At 43.0% G+C, this 16217-nt stretch overlaps 1 protein-coding gene across 1 annotated transcript in view; it reads left to right on the forward strand.

The window, feature by feature from the left end:
• MCCC2 (methylcrotonyl-CoA carboxylase subunit 2) overlaps window positions 1–16217 on the forward strand; it is a 1233028-nt gene that overhangs the window by 625445 nt on the left and 591366 nt on the right. The window contains exon 11 of the mRNA XM_044064435.1: window positions 6104–6180. Within this exon, the coding sequence (XP_043920370.1) occupies window positions 6104–6180 (77 nt within the window). The remainder of the gene's footprint in view (window positions 1–6103; window positions 6181–16217) is intronic.

The following is a 16217-nucleotide window of genomic DNA, read 5'->3' on the forward strand; positions in this document are numbered from 1 at the left end:
GGGTTCAAGCAATGTGAGGAATGTGGCAGAAAGATTCCCAGCTCGAATGGACATCTTTCTTGTGTTTATTGTTTGAGGGTGCCACATTTGGAAATACAACCGCCGTGTGAACTCTGCAAGAATTTCAGTGCTCGAACCCTTGCAGAGAGGCATAGCAAACTTATCCTCAAAGGTCTGCTAAAATGCTCTTTTAGTGAGGCTTTGTCTGAGGTGAAGACATTTAAGTCTCCAAAAAAAGGAAAAAAAGGAGTCACTCTGTTCCTGCATCTCCTAAAGTTCAAGAATCCAAATCTACTAACGGCCAGGTGCTGACTCATCCCTCGGAAGTGACACCTAAGATACCAAAATTGACACCGGCTTCTGCTCCGGCACCAAAGCCCGTCATGTTTCTCACGTTACTGACGATTGCTGAAATTACTAAAATTCCCATGGCACCGACCTTATCATTGGTACCTATGACCCTCTCGGCACCAACAATAGTTTCCCCAAGCATACCTGTTTTTTCCTCCCCTGCAAAGCAAATTGTTGGTCAGCTGACCACAGTGCAGAAGGTTGAAATTACACCCAGGACTAGGCACTCCCCATCTATTGACCCCTTCTTGGGTCAGCAATTAAGTCCATTCCTTGAAAGACCAGAATCGCCCTCGGGGATGTCTGTCCGTTCCACCAGGAGCCTTTCAGAGCTTGATGTAGTTAGATTAGTGGATCAGCTCTTAGCGGCCAGAGGCCTTCTTGCCCCATCTAGGACCTCTCTCCCATCTGGAGCCGAGGGTTTCTCTCCCAGGACACCCACTTATCTTCCTCCTTCAACCTCTCCGCAAGCCTTGGAGCCCTTGACTTTGATGTTCCCGGTGCCATTGGTGGATCTCACCTTGGTTCCGGAACGAACTCTGTGATTGGCAGCTCCATCGGAGCTGACCCACCAATGGGACTGTGACTTGGTTGCCGGCTACGGGATCTCTGGATCGGTTCCAATTTTTTCCATGACGCTGCCTACGGTTCCTGGTGTTCTGGTAGTTACGAGTCCTCTTGCTGCTCCACTCTGGAGGTGGGCTCGTCATAGCAAGGTGTGACCCTGGTAATGAGGTTGTCTTTCTCGGTTCCGGGCTCCCATCCCTCTTTGGGTGGGCCTGACTTCCAGATTATGGAGAGCCCTTGCCTCAGCAGGCTCACAGCTGGCACCATCCCTGTCAGAGTGTCACATCTATGTATCCTGTGGCTCGCATTTGTCACAGTCTGCTACCTTGGGGCAGTAGACACAAGAGCACCAAGACCCCTTGTTGCAGGGTACCCTCTCTTCAGAGTCCTCCTCAGATCTTCCCTCTGAGGAGCCACCCTGTAAGAGATCATGCAAGAGGAAGCATCTGGATTCTTCAGAAGAATCAGTCACTGAGGATACCAATTTCAATGAAGGGGAAAGGTCCCCTTGGTCACCCCGTGAAGATGTCTCCTTTGGAGACATCCTGGAAATCTTAAAATAGAGGGGTGATTAGAAGCGCACAAACCCTTCCTCCGAGGAATTTGTTTTCTTGCAGGCTTTTTGTGCCCGCCCTTCTTCTTCTTCTTGGGTGACCCCGCCTACCAATGAACTGGTCAAACTCATCGTGGAGCGTGCGTGGAAGGCTTCTGATACTGTAGATCCAATTCCCTAGAGACTGGATAAAATTCTTTCCTTGCCCGAAGATTAGCCTCACTGGTCAAAAGGTCTAGCAGTAGATGCAATGGTGGTGGAGGCTGCTACAAAAAAGGAACTTGCCGAAGAGTGTTCAGCTGTCCATCCTCCAAACCGACAGTCTCAGATGATGGACAGATTCAGGAAGTGGGTCTTTGCTTTGGTGACCTTTGCCATACAGTCCTTGAATTTTTTGGCACATTTCACATGACTCCAAAGGAATCTGATAACTGAGCTTTCAGAGACCATAGCAAGACCAGTGTCTGATGAGGTACGTGATAAGGTTGCCTTCCAGCTTGCCACTCTAGAATTGGTCTCCAACTCGTCCTTACAGCTTATTGCACATATAGCCAAAGGGACAGCCAGGGTGGTGGGTACAGGCATTGCCATTAGGTGTCATGCCTGGATGCGCTAATGTGACTTTGCGGACTCCTTCAAGTCTTCCTTTATCAATGCTGCTGTTGATGCTTCATTGTTATTTGGCATAAAAGACAGAAACACATTAGCCAGGTGTAAGAAGGACGGAAATACCCTTTCTGCTTTGGGTGTACATTTTTCCACCCCACCCCACCCCAACGACCTTACTCCAGAAATCAGGGGAGCGGAAAGATGTGGTTCAGAAAGTCCCACGGGTTTTTTCGGGACACACGTGGTGAGTATTCCTCCTGGGGCAGTGGGGGGAACTCTTCAGGAAGACACCTCTCCCATGGCAGAGGAGGCCTGTGTAACCAGGGTTCCAGGGATTCTTTCTTTGGGCAACCCTACCAGTGCTCCTGAGCAGCGGCCCAATTGGTTACCTCTAGAGTTAGTCGGGAGAAAATTCTGTCTGCACCATTCAGCCTGGCACACAATAAGACTAGATTCATGGGTGCAGAAAATAATTACCAGAGGTTACTGTATCCCCTTCGATCTTTATCCCAAACCACAAAGGTGAATCCCTGATGTTCCACTCAGAGGGATATAGCAACACTAGATATCCAAAAGCTGCTTCAAGAGAGTGTCATATAAACAGTTCCACCAGACCAAATTGGATCTGAATTTTACTCGAGATTCTTTTTAGTGCCAAAAAAGACGGGACTGGAGGCCAATTTTAGACTTCAGTGTACTGAACAAGTTTGTTCAACAGACAAAATTCTGGATGGTCAGTCTATTCTTCCCTTTTTGGGACAGATGATTGAATTTGCTCCATAGATCTTCAGGATGTGTATTACCATATAAAAATGGACAAACGCACCAGAAGATACCTCCGCTTCTGGTTAGGAGCCAGTCATTACCAATTTTGAACACTGTCCTTTGGTTTCACCACAGCCCCCAGGGTGTTCACTAAATGCATGGCAGTGGTAACAGCTCACTTAAGGCTACAGAGATTCCATGTGTTTCCATATTTAGAAGACTGGCTCGTCACTGCCTCCAGCAGGCATCTGCTGCTTTCCTCCTTGGACTCTGTTCTAAGGCTTGCAGAGTTCTTAGGCATCTCAGTAAACAAGGAAAAGTGAAATCTGCCTCCCACTCAGGACATAGAATTCATCAGAGCAAGACTAAACATCAAATCATGCATGGCTGCTTTTCCACTTCACAGACTGGAGAAGTTGAGGTCATAACTTCAAGTGATACTCTCTCAAGGCAAGTTCCAGCTCACCAAGTCTTACAGCTCCTTGGATCCATGGCAGCAATGATCACTCTAGTTCCTGTGGCGAGATACCACATGAGGCTGCTTCAGTGGCTCCTGGCATCACTGTAGTCAATGTTAACTCACTCAGTGTCCCACCCAGTCCAAGTAATCAACTGATACAAGCAGGATTTATATTAGTGGATGAAGCTAGAAGACACATTATGGAACCGCCCCTTTTCCCCCTGTCAGCCCGAGGCCATAGTGACCGCGGAAGCATCCCTGATGGGGGGTGGGGCATCCTAGAACTGATGGCAGTGCTCTTAACATTGCAAGCTTTTCAATCTGTTCTCCCTTTAGGGACAATTGCTATTCATTCAGACAACATGTGAGTAGTTTGATGCATCAACACATAGGGGGGAACCAGGTCCTACCCTCTTTGTTGTGAAGCACTGAGTTTGGCAATGGGCAATTGCCTCCAACTGCTTTCTGATAGCAACACACATTCTGGGGAACTCCAACGTGATTGCGGACAAACTGAGCAGATGCACTCTCCTGCCGTACGAGTGGTGTCTCAACTCCGATATTGTGGCAAAGATCTTTCTTCGATGGGATCAGCCTTGCTGTGATCTGTTTTCCTATCCTATAAACCACAAATGCAGCAGATACTTTGCCCTAATTCCCCCTCGCGGGGAGTCCCCAAGAGATGCACTTCTCCATGATTGCCCCCCCCAGACTTCTTTATGCCTTTCCACCAATCCCCCAATTTTTGAAGAAAGCCCAACGGTTGAGAAGCAAAGTGATTCTCATTGCAGCTTATTGGCCCTTTTAAGTCTGGTTTCCCTTTCTCTGGCCTCACTTAGTTCATCGTCCATGGGTTCTGGATCCAATTCCAGACCTGTTGTCTCATCTGCAGGGACTGGTCCATCCCAACCTATGAAACCTCAAGATAACGGCTTGGTTCCTCCACTTTCAGTTATTGCCAGGCAGAATAATTTATCTTCCCCAGTACAAAAGATACTTCTGGCTTCTCATAAACCATCCACCAGGAAACTTTATCTTAGCAAACGGAAGTGATTTGTGCTTTGGTCTAAGGAAAAGGGTATTGATCCCTTTTCAGCCTCAATCGATAAGGTTTTGGATTATTTATGTACCTTATTCCAATTGGGAGCCTCTGCTTCTACCATTAGAGTTCATTTAGCTGCCATTTCAAATTTTCATAATGGTTTCAATGACCTTTTCTTGATATCTCATTGTCTCTGCAAAACTTTTCTTATGGGCGTTTTACATTTGAAACTGCATTTTAAAGAGCCCATTGCACCTTGGAATTTAACCTTGGTCTTGCAAAGTTTGGTCCATCAGCCTTTTGAGCCAGCAGCCACCTGTAATATCAAACTTTATTCCTGGTAGCCATCACGTCGGCCAGGAAAATTTCAGAATTGCAGGTTGTGTGTGTAACACATCCATATATCATTTTTCACAAAGAGAGAGTATCACTGAGAACTAATCTCTCCTTTCTGCCTAAAGTTGTGTCAGATTCCAATATTAATCAGTCCATAGATCTACCAGTTTTCTTCCCAAATTTCTCAAACAAGGGAGAAAATTGTTTGCATTTGTTGGATGCACACAGTTAGTTATGTTTTTATTTGGATAAAATGAAATCCTTTATAAAATCGTAGCAATTGTTTCTTTTTCTGGTACTCAACTGGGCAAACCAGTTTCCAAAGTTACTCTATCGAAATGGTTGAGAGATTGCATCACCTTTATTTATGAGCAAAATAAGCTGGATTTATCAACAAAAGTTAGGGCTCATTCTGCTAGATCTGTTTCCACTTCAGTAGCCTTTCATTCCAGAACTTTTATGGATGACATATGTGCAGCTGCAACTTGGGCTACCCCTCATACCTTTATCACTCATTACACATTGGATACGGTCTCCACGGGAAGAGCATCCTTTGGCTGTATGGTGCTCTGGAATATCTTTCCCAATGGCCCCCCAGGGCATGAAGTAGCTAGGGACTCTGTCCCAACAGTCCAGAATGAATGAAGATTGACAACATCAGATAAAGAAGTTATGTTCTTACCATAACGTTCCATCTGTGTTGTCGATCTTCATTCATTCTTGACATCCCACCCTTCTACCCCCTCCAAGAAACTCCACGAGGTTCGGAACTAGTCCTCGGGTCCTAGTGGTGTTGTTGCTCAGACAAAGCTTCCACAGTTTTCTTCTGTGTGGGCAAAACTCAATCTGAAGGGAAGGGAAAAGAGGCAGTATGGGTAGCCTTGGCTTGAGAGTTTGTGGATGGCACAAGCTTGATATAACAGCAGAGTTGGTTCTGAGGGTCGGAACCAAAACCCAACAGTCAAGAATGAATGAAGATCAACAACATAGATGGAACGTTATGGTAAGAACATAACTTCTTTTTTGCATTTCTTATTTGAATAGATAAAATACATAGACCTTGGTTTCTGAGTAGACTTTTTCATGTTTAATTTATTTATACTTGGAATACCAGATCAGAACTTTGATCATTGCTTAGTGTTACCCAAGACTAAAATGTATACATTTCTAAAACACTTGCTGGTAAAAGATGTTAATGCATGGCAGTCATGCAAAGACAGATTAAATATAGATTCTGCAAAAGGGGGTTTGCTTATCATACTTGTGAACTGCATTTTTGTAAATTGTGAAATTAATTTTTGTGAGTTCTTAGAGCAAACCCCAAGATATTTTTATATTGTAGTAGTATATAAAAGTTTAATATTTGTACTTACTGCATAGCCATGGCCACTAAAAGGGTTGCATTTTCCCTTTTTAACAGGATTTTCCAGAATATTTGGCTATCCTGTAGGAATTATTGGAAATAATGGAGTCCTGTTCTCAGAATCTGCAAAGAAGGCAAGTACATACCATGTTGTTGGTGATTTACATTATAATGACAAGTTAACAGTCTAGCAAGGATTTATATTAGAAGAATGTTATGCTGATTAGTTATGAGATCTTATCTGAGATATTGAGTTCAGCTTTGGAGGCCTTTGTGGTAGAGGTTACCAAGCTGACCATCTTATTAAAAAAAAAGTTAACATAGTCCTACAGGGAGTTAGGAAGATGGAATACAAGGAAACGCTTGGGGCATTGTGAGTGAAATATTCACCACGGCGAAGAAAAGAAGATGTGATAGTAACATCCTGATTCACCAGGAAACAACTAGATATTGTGGAAATGAAAAAGAAGGGTGAGGAAGTAGGGTTATGGTTCGCAACAGGAGGACTTGTCTGATGCTGGAATGAGGCTTCTGAAAGCTCTTCCAGATACTTCTTCATATGTTCTTAGGAAAGGTACTGTGTTTGATAAAATGACAGTAACATGGCTTGTATCAAACTATGCTCTTCATATCGACCACTGATGCAGTAGCCTTAGCTGTATGGGTTATGTCCTAACAATGATATAACAGCTGGCCACCTTCAACAGTTTCAGGGTACCTTCCATGTACCCAAACTGTCAAACACCTCTAGATGAGCTGATTGAAAGACAAGTTTGGGCATGAGAGCTTTCCTGTTGCCGAAGAGGACGCTCCTCTGAGGCTTTCGAGGATCAGTCGTCTGCTTGTGCTTTCCTTTGTTGGGCAGTTAAGTTCCCTTTGGGAAAAAAAATCCCATTTTCTTATAATTACTGATTTTTTTTTTTTTTTTTTTTTACTTTTCTCTTTTGAAGCCAGGAGTGTTGTGTTTTAATGGAATGTCTCAAGACTGTAATGTACTTTTAAATGGAACACTTGTTTTTTTCTGTCATTTTAAAAGTAAATCACGAACTGGAATTCACCACAGAACCAAACTCAAATCCAAAAAATGCCACTAGATCATCAAGAGCAGACCTATTCACAAGTTTATTAAACCAAAATACATTATTTTTGGTTTAATAAACTTGCGAATCGGTCTGCTCTTGATGATCTAGTGGCATTTTTTTGGATTTCAGTTTAAAAGTAATATAAACTAAGTGAAAACTTATTTTCTGTGGAGAAATTGTGTTTATTTTTCAGTTCTGGGGCTGCCATAGTGTTTGAAAGTACTTTTTACTGTGTAATATTTTATGGCAAAAAAGTAACTTTTGTCGACTGGTAGTTTTGCCATCATTCATCAAGGATACTCACACCTCCAGGCTAGTGGCGCAGCATGATACCTCTGAGATCATCCATGTGCAACTAACATCAAGCAAATCTGCAGTGCAAATTGTGGCCTGCTACAGATCACCATCCATGACCCAGGACAACCACTCCACCTTTCTGAAGACACTGGAAAACATGAAGGTCCTACCAAACACCCTGATATTGGGCAATTTCAATTAACCTACCATTAACTGGGAAAACTACTTGAGTACAAACTCCCAGGCTCAGCACTTCCTGGAATTTATCAACTCAAATGCCCTGGATCAGCTAGTAAACTCCCCTACCAGAGGCCACAACATATTGGACCTGGTCATCACCAACATGGGCGACAGGTGTTCCGTACCGGAGGTCAACCCGTCACTGGTTAGATCAGACCATAAACTAATCACCCTGGATGTTCACACCCCACCACCACTCCCAACCAAGGAAACCACAGTGAAAAACTTTTCTAAAGCAAACTTCACCTTACTTAAGGCAGAGGTGGTAAGTTTCACAGCCCTCACGCTAAAGGATAACACTGCCCAAGATACAGAATTCTTTACAATTGCACTGTATGAGCACCTACAAGGATGCATGGATCGTGCCATCCCTAGCAAGACCAAGACTCACTCCCCTAAGAGAAGGAAGCCAGTCTGGTGGACTGCTGCCATAAACAGGTTATACAACAGAAGGAGGAAACTAGTTCGAAAAAAAGCAAATCCCAAGAAGGAAAGACATCCCTGATCAGTATCGGTAAGAAACTAAGGTCCCTCATAAAATCATTCAAGGCTAACATCGAAAGAAAAATAGCCAAGGATTCGAAAGCTAACCACAAAGCCTTCTTTAGCTATGTCAAGAATCTAACTGGCAACTCGCAGATATGCTCTGAGCTAGTGCAAAATAGCACAAAATATACTGAACCTACTGATATTGCTAACATCCTGGCAGATAGATTCAGTGCAAATTTCACCTCCCTCTCACCTTCAAAAGGGCCCTCAATAATACAGGAAAAGTGTAGTGTCCTGGAAATCACAGAAGCACAGGTGAAAACAGCCCTTTCAAAAGCCAAAAACACAGCATCAATGGGGCCAGATCGAGTTCCAGGCTGCGTCTTGCACGAACTACAGAACGAACTAACCCCCCACCTAAACACGCTGTTCAACCTCAGCTTCTCCACAGGCTACATGCCCATAGAATGGCGCACAGCAACGGTTATTCCGCTCCACAAAGGAGGGGCCACAACTGACCCTGGTACCTATCGCCCCATAAGCCTGACTAGCCTGGTCTGCAAGGCTATGGAGCTCATCATCATGGAACTCATTAACAAAGACATTGGGAACCTCCAAACACTTGACCCCACCCAGTTCGGCTTTATTAAGGGCAGATCATGCCTACTAAACCTGGTCGACTTCTTTGAGACAGTCACCAAGGCCATAGACGAGGGAAAGGTGGTTCAGAGGTGATCTTGCCAAGGTGTTCGACACCATTCCTCACTCGGGTATTATAGAAAAACTCTCCAGCCTGAACATAAACCCCTACATCACAAGATGGGTTGCCAACTTGCTTACAGACAGAACTCACACGGTAAGAATAGTGGGCTTCAGGTTCGACTCTAAACCAGTCACAAGTGGTGTCCCGCAAGGCTCGGTTCTGGGACCCCTACTGTTCGGCATATATTTCTCAGAAGTACAGGCAAACACAGGAGAACTATGGCTAACCAAGTTTGCCGATGACTGCAAACTGGGAGCCATAATTGACTCTCCGGCTGACACGGACATCCTTCAAAAAGACCTTACTGAGGCAGACACCTGGTGTCAAAGTCATGGCCTCAAGCTAAATGCCAAAAAATGCATAGTCATCCCGTTTGGGAAGAATAAAACACCCACGAATTACCACATAGGCGGCAGCCCCCTTAATACAGAAGAGGTAATAAAAGATCTGGGGACCCAGGTAGATAGTAATCTCTCCTTTGACAATCATATTGCCAAAGTAGTTAGGAAATCCTTCTATGTGGCCCATCTAATTACTAAGGGGTTTGCATCTAGAAATAAAGAGGTTATAGTGCCCCTCTACTCGTCACTCATCAGACCCATCATAGAGTACAATGCCCCATTTGGGATGTACATCACAAGACACTTCCAACAGCTGGAAAGACCACAAAAGCACCTCACCAAGAGGATTACTGGCCTCAAACATATGTCCCATGCAGCCCGACTGAAAAAACTCCGGCTGTACTGAGTGGCATATCGCTTACTCAGAGGTGATCTCTGCCTGACTTACAAAGCTATGTCCAACTCAGAATGGATGAACATGCTCCACCTAAAGAAATCCAAGTCACTGCAAGCCAAGCACTCTAGTGAACTAAACCTCACCAGAACAATAAATAGAACATGCTGGAGGGATAGATTCTTGTCACAGAGACTCCCCATGCTTTGGAACAAAATTCCTAAGTACATTAGGCAGAGCCCCTCACTAACACTCTTCAAGAGAAGCCTTGACGAGTGGATGGGTAACAGAAAATACACCCCTGGGATCACTTCATTGGCTCTGCTTGACAGAGGCTTAGTTAATTAATCAATGGGGCAGCGGAAGCTGACACACTCTGGCTAGGCTTAAAAATGTCCTCAAGCAGGTAGCCTAGTACCTACCTATGATCCTATTTGCTGATAGTCTTCCTTGGGAACGAGTCACCATTTTCGGCTTGACTATGGAACAGATTGCTGGTTCCATGGTTGTTCCTTCTCCCAGCCACAAAAATAACTAACAGTCTTTGCCGCCACAGCAGGCCAGCAGTTTTCCTCAGCTGCAGGTGGGTGACTTTGCTGTGGCCATTTGTTGTACCTCAGACCACTCATCTTTTACCCAGATCCCTCTGGTGTAGCACCTACAGCCACTATGGACCGGGACTTAGCCACATACTCTACGGTTGTTGAAGCCTCCTCAGTAGGAAAGGGACATCCACTCGTGTAGATCCTGGAAGAGGGAACAGGGAAGGTTTCCCTGTTGTGTCAGAATGCTGTGCCCATCCCTGGGGAAACAGTGTGTGTGTCATCAGTAACACAGTTGGCCCCATGTTTCTTGTCCCCCCCCCCCCCCAAAAAAAAAAAAAAAACAAAACAGAAAATCAACCATGTATCTACTCCTTAATTTTTTTGGATAGGAGTAGTTTACTGGGACTGGCTCAGGGTTTAATTCATGCTGTTGATTGTTCTTGTAAAGTAGTTTCTGGCAAAGGAAAGATGGGTGCCTCTTTTCCTGAACAGATTCAAGATTCGAAATCTGAACAGGAAGATGCAAGAATAGATTCAGGGTTTTGGCCTCAGACTCACAAGAGAGCTCACTTTCTGATTCTCCTTGTGAGGGTTTCTCCTTCTGAGACTATTGCTAGAATGTCCAAGTGTTTTTAGTGGAAGAACACTAAGGTTTCTCAGTCACTCAAAAAATACTGAATTGTTACAGAAGGATTTTTCCAGAACCTACACCCATTCCTCTTGTCCTGTCTGCTTTAGAGGATGTGTGTCTTACTGCCTGTAATTTTCTTGATAATCAACCAGCTGTCCTTAAAAAGCCAGATAGGATGTATAAAGTTCCTCAGTCTTTCAAATTTGTATGCACTATTCCCAAACCTGACCCAGCTGCTATAGCTTTAGTTGACTCTACTGTTGCTAAGCAGTTAGTTAATTCCAATCCTACTCTTTCTAATAAGGATGTGAAAATTATTGGTATAGGGAAAAAGTATATACTTCTGAAGCTTTGATTTTCAGAATTTTAAATTGTCAGGCTGATATGTTAAAGTCTGTTCTGACATGTTGATAAGTATTAGGAATGTTTTGTCTATAGCTTCTTCTTGTGAAGAAAAATCTGCTTTAAATAACTTTCTTTAAGTTTCTTCTATTGTACATGACACTACCCATTGGTTGCAGTATGAATATGACTTTGTTGATACTTCTAGGGCTATGCACACTGGTATTGTTTTAAGGAGGTTTGCTTGGCTTCATTTGTCAGAACCTCCCAGGTGATGTAAAAAATTAGATTTTAAATTCTCCCTTGGATGGAGATTTAATGTTTGTTGCACAGATGATTAGAAAGTGTGATGAAAGGGGCAAGTTGATCCAGGGAATCTCTAAAAAGCCCTTCTTTTCCCGATTTTCCAGGGGATTTTCTTTCTCCTCATCTAATTTTGGCAAGAAACAGAATAAACAATCTCAACAGAATTAAGGTAAATAGACATTTTAACAGACATTTCAAGGGGATTCCAAAAATCTCACCCCCCACACAAAACTAAAGACAGTCTAGCAATTCTGAACGACTGTTCAGGAGACCTTGTGACCCCCTCCCACCTTGGCTCCTTTTCATTTATAGAAAGTCTTAATCTCCATTTTCTCTTTGGCAACAGTTTTTTTTTTCAGGCAAATGAGTTATGAAAAATCATTTATCAGGATTACAGATGATAGTGAGAGTAAATTGCCCATTTCCAGGGTGTCATTCCTCATCCTGCAGATCAGACTATTTTGTTTCCACCTGTTCTTCATCACTTGTTGTCCCAATGAGTGATAGAAGCAGTTCCTCCTTCCTAGATCTGGAATTGGTTTTATTCAAAGATGTTCCATGTGCCAAAGAAAGAAAATGCTTGGAGACCACTTCTGGATCTTTCTTTTCTAAATCTGCTTGTGATAGTGCCCAAATTCAAAATATTGTCACTTCACAACTTTTTATCTCTTCTCCCTCTTTCTAGTTTCTTGGTAACACTAGACTTAAAAGATAGTTATCATCAGATGCCTATTCATCCAGACTTCAGGATTTCTTAGTTTTGTGTGTATGGATTACATTATCAGTTCTCTGCCTTAGCTTTGGACTCCTCTGCACCAAGAGTGTTCAGAAAGTGTCTAGCTTCAATTTTAGATGACTTGCTTATCTTTGCAGCGTCTTTTTCAAAATGTCAGGAATCTCTGTCAATTTGTCTCTCTCTCTTTCTCGGGTAAGAGATTTCTTACACAAGCTGGGATTCCAAGAGAACATTCCTTGAACCCTTCACACTGGATTTTTTGCCTCAGATGTCAACTTGACACCTGAGTTCAAAGAGCTTTTCTTCCACAGAAAAAAAGATCTTTATTTGTAGGCTCATAGGTTAGCACTAGGTTATCGGCCCTAGGGCCTATACAAGCCTAGCCATAACAATTCCCTGGCTATTTCTTCCCACGATATTTACTTCCCTGGACCCCTGTCTAGCAGGGCGACTGACATGATCTCCGGGGTGAATTTCCTATCTTCCATCCAATTATCAAGGTTCCTTTTGAAGAAGGCCAAAGAGGTGCTCTGCTTGACATGTATGGGGAGTCTCTGGGTCGGGAACCTATCCCTCCAGCATGTTTTGTTCATTGTGATGATGAGGTTTAGATCCCTGGAGCATGTGGCTCCGAGGTATTGGGATTTCTTTAAGTGTAGCATGTCTAACAGCTCTGGGTTTGACATGGCCTTGTATGTTAAGCAGAGATCGCCTCTGAGTAGACGATATGCAACAGAGTATAGGTGGAGTTTTTTTAGACAGTTAGCATAGGGCATCTGCTTTAGGCCTGTGATTCTTTTAGTGGGGTATTTCTGCGGCCTTTCCAGTTGTTACAGATGTTTTGAGAGGTACATACCAAATGGGGTGTTGTATTTAGATCTATTTTTAAGGTTTTCCACTCAGACTTCAGTCACTGCTAGGGAATACCTCAGCATTTGGAGTCTTATGGCATATATGATTCTCTTGATATGCCTGGCGAGACTCCACATGAGAAAGATTCAGTGGTATCTGAAATCTCTTTGGTCCCATCATCAACACCTTTTATCTTTTCAGATCCCAGTACTGGAGTTTGTCAGAAGAGAAATCTTTTGGAGGAGACAGTAGATATCCTTAAATCCAGGTCTCCCCTTCTCTCTCCCTTCCCCAAAGTAGTCAGTCATCACAGGCACTTCAAACTTCGCTTTAGGAGCAGTTTCAGGAAGAATAAAAATGCAGGGGTGTGGAACACCAAGGACAGATGCAAGCATATAAACATTAAGAAGATGCTTGCCTGATCAAGGCTTTCAACTCTCTGAACCATCTTTGGTCACAGGGACTTATTCAGGTAGTTACAGACAATACCACAGTCATGTGGTACATCAGCAAACAAGGGGAGCCAGGTCGTACCCCCTTTGCAGACTAGTCATGTTAACCTGGGATGTAGCTTCACAGCACAATCTCACTCTGCAGGCATCCTACATTTGATCAGAGCACAATTGTGTGGCAGAGAGATTCAGCAGGACCAGGGCAGACCCTCATGAATGGAAACTAAAACAGGGGTCTTCTGAGATTTGATTTATGTGTGAGGCATTCCTCAAGTAGAATATTTTGCCTCCTCTCAGAACTATCAAGTGGCAAAAGTATGTCCCAGGACTCCATGCAAAAAGGGTCTAGAAAACAGATACCTTTTCTTTGGCCAGGAATGTTCCTGTATGCCTTTCCACTAATATATAGCATACTTCTGAAGATTCAGCAGCAATCCCCCAAGATTATTGTGATGACTCCCTTCTGGCCCATACAGCTGTGGTTCTCTCTCCTTTTGGAAATGGCTATCCACAGTTACCACAAGCTTTCTCACAGAATGGATCTACTCATACAAGAACAAGGGTGATGTGCCCAGACATCAGTTATCTTCAGCTGACTGCCCAGATGATAGGCACCTGTTTTCTGAGGACATGCAGCATGTAGTAATGGAGGCAAGATAACATTCTACTAGAAAATCATATATTAACAAATGGAAGAGGTTTTCTAGTTGGTGCCAACAACATAACCAGCACCCATTCAGGACTAGTTGTTCGCTGAATTTACAATATCTGTGTGATTTACTATCCTAAAGCCTTTCTTATTCCTCTGTCGGCGTTCATTTATCAGTCATTTCAGCATGTCTGCCCACGGATCCCCTTCTTTCACGGCAGACTCATGTTAAAATATTCTTGACAGGGGTTTTGCATAAGATGCGTCAAAGTAAACCAGTGTCTCCCCCCCTTGGGATCTTCACTTACTCCATTTAAATCAGCTAATCTGTCTGAAGTGTGGTTCTTAGCACTTAGTTAATTGTCCTGACCTCCGCAAGAAGGATATCTGAGTTGCAGTCTCTTATGGTGAGTTAACCCTATCTCATGTTCCATAGCGACAGGATTTCTTTGAGAACTAATTCTGTTATGCCTAAAGTCGTATCCAAGTTTAGTTTAAGCTAAACTGCCCATCTCCTCTTTTTCTGTCCTGAACCTAAAAATGAGGGAGAAAGGATACTCTATACCTTGGATGCACACAGACAACTTGGGTACTATCTTGACAGAACTACATTTTTTAGATCTTTGGATCAGTTGTTCATTTCTTGTGAAGGTAAGAAGAAGGGACAGCCTGTGTCAAAACAGACTGTTTCCAAATGCTTCTCTAAGGCTATTACCTTTTGTGATACTCACCATTACAAATGTATTCCCTGCAGGGTAAAGGCCCACTCTACCAGGGCCATGGCATCATCCATGGCTTTTTGGATAGGGTTGGATTCTAGAAGTATTCTAGAAGCTGCTATTTGGTCTTATGTACATGTTTATACAAAGCACTGTAAGCTTGATTCCTTCTCTAGGTCTAGATCAAGCTTTGCTAGGTCCATTCTCCAGAAGAAGTTAGACTCTTCTTCCTTCTCCTCCCAAATATAGTTAACTGTGGTAATCTACTCATATAGTTAAGGCTACTGCAGCAGTGATCAATATGAAGAAACATAGTACAGGAATGTAAGTCGAACTTATCATAGCAGTAGATGTTTGAATGATCACTGCTGCAGTAGCATTTCTTCCTTCCATCTCTGTTGTTTTTTGATGTATTTTTTATGCCAGGGTATGGTCTTTTTTTTTGTTTGTTTGTTATTCCTAGCATCTTCCTTTCAGGGTTTAGACTCCCTCTGTTTGCTGGCAGGAAGACTTTGAAGTGCTTTGAGCCTAAATTTATCTATTAGTCAGCTTAGCTCAAGCTACTTTACAGCTTGGGCATGCAGACAGTGTTCTGAAGCTTCAGAAGCTGGCTGGCTGTTATATACTTGGCAGGACGTAACCCGTATAGCTAAGGCTACTACAAAGTGATCATTTAAACATCTACTGTTACAGTAAGTTCAACTTACACAACTGTACTTTGTTAGTTGTGAATTGGTGATCTATAGTCATTTGCTGATTTTGGAAGCTGTGCCCATCTAGTAAGGATAGTCTGCTAAAGACTGGATGGGTAAGTTACGAAAAATTCTGGATATAACATAATGCTGGTTAGTGCAGTACCATTAAAGTCAGAACAGAAACAAAGCAAAGAGTTGCAAGCTAAACTGTTCTGTACTGACTTCTGTAGTGGAAGAGGAATACAGTAGGGCTTCTGTTATTGCATATTTCTCCTTTGCTGAATGGGAAATCAACAGTGCACTGTCAGTGTTGTCAGCCAGAGACACTGCAGATGGATGTGATGAGCATCACTTAGTGGGCAGTTCTGAAAAAAGGTGACACTATTTTTAAATACATTTATCAGCAGCAAGAGAAAATACCATAAGGCATGACACAGTAAATGATTTGCAACTGAATCCTAATATTGATAGATCAAACACAATAATAAAACCTTAATACCATACAGTATTGATTAGCTGCTCATTTCTCAGTCCCATACTAATGAGCCAAACCGTGCTATATCATTGCACTTAAATTCTGAAAGGAATAACATAACATAGAGCAATACTCCTCTCTTCTGCCATATCTAGTGTTTCAT

Source organism: Protopterus annectens, chromosome 2.part2 (genome assembly GCF_019279795.1).
Source record: "Protopterus annectens isolate FY-2018-M chromosome 2.part2, PAN1.0, whole genome shotgun sequence".
NCBI lineage: Eukaryota > Metazoa > Chordata > Ceratodontiformes > Protopteridae > Protopterus > Protopterus annectens.